This window comes from Amia ocellicauda, chromosome 2 (assembly GCF_036373705.1).
Source record: "Amia ocellicauda isolate fAmiCal2 chromosome 2, fAmiCal2.hap1, whole genome shotgun sequence".
NCBI lineage: Eukaryota > Metazoa > Chordata > Actinopteri > Amiiformes > Amiidae > Amia > Amia ocellicauda.
In genome coordinates this window covers 31,093,105-31,097,032 of record NC_089851.1, presented here as the reverse complement: position 1 = coordinate 31,097,032, position 3,928 = coordinate 31,093,105, and the positions used below count along the sequence as shown (strand labels likewise).

The 3,928-nt window shown below is 39.2% G+C and overlaps 1 protein-coding gene across 1 annotated transcript; it reads left to right on the top strand.

Moving 5' to 3' along the window:
- Positions 1 to 1,544: 1,544 nt before the first annotated feature.
- On the top strand, positions 1,545 to 3,693 carry LOC136768479 (forkhead box C1-A). The gene has a single exon (XM_066722712.1). It carries the CDS (start codon positions 1,802 to 1,804, stop codon positions 3,230 to 3,232), a length of 1,431 nt encoding a protein of 476 aa, XP_066578809.1. The 5' UTR covers positions 1,545 to 1,801; the 3' UTR covers positions 3,233 to 3,693.
- Positions 3,694 to 3,928: the final 235 nt, after the last annotated feature.

The window sequence follows — 3,928 nt, the reverse complement described above, 5'->3', positions numbered from 1 at the left end:
TATATATATATATATATAAATATATATATATATATATATATATATATATATATATATATATATATATATATATATATATATATATATATATATATATATATATATATATATATATATATATATATATATATATATATATATATATATATATATATATATATATATATATATATATATATATATATATATATATATATATATATATATATATATATATATATATATATATATATATATATATATATATATATCAGTGCAGTAACGCTATTTCTCTGTCTCCCTCTTTTTGAAATACTATATTTATATTTATGTATGTGTTGCAAAAACAATACAAATATATATATATATATATATATATTGTTGTGTTAAAAAAATGCATGCACTTATTAATGAATATATAAATAAAGACAAGTACATACAGGCAGAACCGTTCTGTAGCTATTTCATGCATTTAAAACCCTTGTCAGAATGTCAGAATTTTGTCTATTTTATTTGGGAAGAGAGGCCTGGAAGCATTTTAATTATACTGTTTAAAGCTTTTTCACTCATATTGACACTCACACATACGTCTGATGGCGTACCGTTTGGCTCCTTAACGAAAATTTGCTTCACACATTCACAAACGTTGGCATCTTGTCTAATTTCCACCCAAAGGAGCGTTAATTATCAGTAATTACATTTCTCATTCCGCCTACTGCAAGGAGTAAGGGTCCTTTAGCTAGTTTTGATCTTATGGTGGTGTTGATTGTAAGCTAATGCTAATGTATCTTGTATTCGCATACCGATGTTAAATATAAATGAGCATACGTTTAACTTTTTTTTAAGTTAACATTATTGAAAAGAAAATACGAATAATTAATATTTTAATTTAGCCTATATTTCTAAATGATCTAGTCTACTACGATATTGAAAATAAAATACATTGAATCCTTTATGTTTTATAGAAATATATATTACATTAATTAATATATAAATATAAATGGAAAGTCCCAATGTACCTGATATAGATAGATAGATAGATTGATAGATTGATTTATTCAGTTTAATCGGATCCTTGTTTTTCATTTAACATTAGCAATAGATCAAAAACTATAATTCATATATCTCATTCCTGGAAATCAATTTTTACATTTTTGTGCGGGCTTTGGTATGAAGACTACATGTTAAAGCACTCGTTTAATTAGACCCGAGTGGTGTTTCGTATCTATTTAAAGTAAAGGCGACAACATGTATACAGAGTATTTTTTTCCGTCTGTTTTGTTCTATGTATTACCAAATGGAAACATTTGAAAATACTTTTTTGATTAAATTAGAGTTTGCCTTTTAAAGCGGTGCTTGTATTTGCGCACTGTAAATATTCATGTTAGACATTTGGTGCTAGCTCAAGTGGGCTGGGAGTTACCAACACCTCTTTGCGTTTTTCTAAAGAGTGTGTGTGGCCAGGAGCAGCAGGCATTGCTGCAGCTTTTCCAGAGCCAGGGCTAACCTTCATTGGACGCCCTAGGCATTTTGGGAGGAGCTTCCCAGACAGCAAAAAGAAAAAATGTAACTGCGTAAAAAAGTGCTCTCTAGTGACGGATGCGCAAAGTTCAGAAGTTTTCCAATGTGCGCTTCAGCAGACACAGGCGGCAACTGGTGAAATCTCACGCAAGAACTGAGACTGCTTTCCTTCTTTCGTGGCTGACAGAAGAGGAACCTGGCTTTGAATACAAAATAAATTAAAATATTAACTGGAGCTATACAGCTACTGCCTTTGGAGAGTTTGTTGTTTTGGAGCAGCGTGGAACTGGGTAGAGAAGAAATGCAGGCGCGCTATTCTGTCTCCAGCCCGAACTCGTTGGGCGTTGTGCCCTACATTAGTAGCGACCAGAGTTATTACAGAGCTGCCGGTGGGGGATACACGGGCATGCCTGCCCCAATGAGCATGTATACCCACCCGGCCCACGACCAGTACCCGGGGAGCATGGGCCGACCATATGGACCTTATACTCCGCAACCTCAACCCAAGGATATGGTTAAGCCGCCGTACAGTTACATCGCCCTCATCACCATGGCCATCCAGAACTCTCCAGACAAGAAGGTGACCCTAAACGGAATCTATCAGTTCATCATGGAAAGGTTTCCCTTTTATCGAGATAATAAACAAGGATGGCAGAACAGTATTAGACACAACTTGTCCCTGAACGAGTGCTTCGTGAAAGTGCCCCGCGACGACAAGAAGCCGGGTAAGGGCAGCTACTGGACCCTGGACCCCGATTCTTACAACATGTTCGAGAACGGCAGCTTCTTGCGGCGCAGGAGGCGCTTCAAAAAGAAGGACGCTCTGAAGGACAAGGAGGAGAGGGACCGACAGGTTAAAGATGCGCCGTCCCGGCAGCCTGGTCGGGAGCAGGAGCAGTCTGTGCAGGGCTCTCAGCCCGTGAGAATCCAGGATATCAAGACTGAAAATGGGACTGCAACGCCTCCGCAGGCAGTCTCTCCGACTCTGAGCACGGTGCCCAAAATCGAAAGCCCTGACAGCAGCAGCAGCATGTCCACCGGCAGCCCCCACAGCATCCCGTCCAACAGATCCATCAACCTGGAGAACTCCGACCACCAGCACCACAGCCAGGCCCCGGTCCAAGGATTCAGCGTGGACAACATCATGACATCCCTCAGAGGGTCCCCACAAGGAGCGACAGAACTCAGTTCCCCCCTCATCGCCTCTTCCCGGACAGGTATAACCCCGTCTTTGTCGATAAACTATTCTCCAAGCCAAACGACAGTCTATAGTTCGCCCTGTAGCCAAAACGCAATTTCTACCAGTGCGAATACTGGCGCGACCTACCATTGTAATATGCAAGCTATGAGTTTATATGCTGGGGATCGATCTGGCCACCTGGCCCCTACTACTACCGTGGACGAAACTTTGCCAGATTATTCCATCACGACCACTACTTCTTCACTTTCCCATGGCAATCTAAGCTCGGGTCAGGACGGCCACCATCCTCACCAAGGGCGGCTTGCTTCATGGTACCTAAACCAAGCCGGCGACCTGAGCCACCTGGCCAGTGCCACCTACCCCGGCCAACAGCAGAACTTCCACTCAGTCCGAGAGATGTTTGAATCCCAAAGAATTGGCTTGAATAACTCGCCGGTGAACGGGAATAGCAGTTGTCAAATGTCCTTTCCTGCCAGCCAATCCATCTACCGCTCAACGGGGGCTTTTGTGTATGACTGCAGCAAATTCTGACCAAAACATTTGCGTGTCTCTTCCTATTTTTCTTTTCTTTTCTTTTCAATAGCGCCAAAGAATCTTAACACATTGGCCTGCGTAAAAGGACTTAAAAGTTATACTGAGAGGTTTTTAAAGGACAGTGTTACTCCGAAATAACACGTAAGTTTCTTCTCGCCTTTGAGAGCAACATTTTGTGAAAAGTATATATATATGTTAAAACAAATATGTCAAGCTTTCACGGACTTGTTATTAAATGTAAATTGCATATAGTAATTTATTTTTTAATTTGTAGTTGGATGTTGTGGACCAAACACCAAAAAGTGTTTCTAAATTGAACTGCCTTAATTGTTCAGAAATGTTCCATTATAAAAAAGGGAACCTGTATATCGCCTTATTGTTTATTTTTTTGTCCTTATTTGTTGAAAGTATTCTGAAGGCATTGCATTGTTTGTTTAATAAATTGCCATTCAATTTGAGTTATACCTACGCCTGATTTCTTAGAGCCGCGTCAACACACAGAAGTGTTGAAGCTGCGAAATGGCCAAATAGTTTGAAAAAGTAGAATCGCGTTTAATGAGGAAATACAGATAAAAAAAGACATATATATATATATATATATATAGTGTGTGTGTGTATGTGTGTGTGTCTGTGGATGGATGATTCTGATTTAAGTTATAAATACGAGCTGGCTTTCGTATACGTACAACTAGC

Coding starts and splice junctions, on each gene's coding strand:
- LOC136768479 (XM_066722712.1), top strand. CDS start 1,802: ATGCAGGCGCGCTATTCTGTCTCCAGCCCGAACTCGTTGGGCGTTGTG.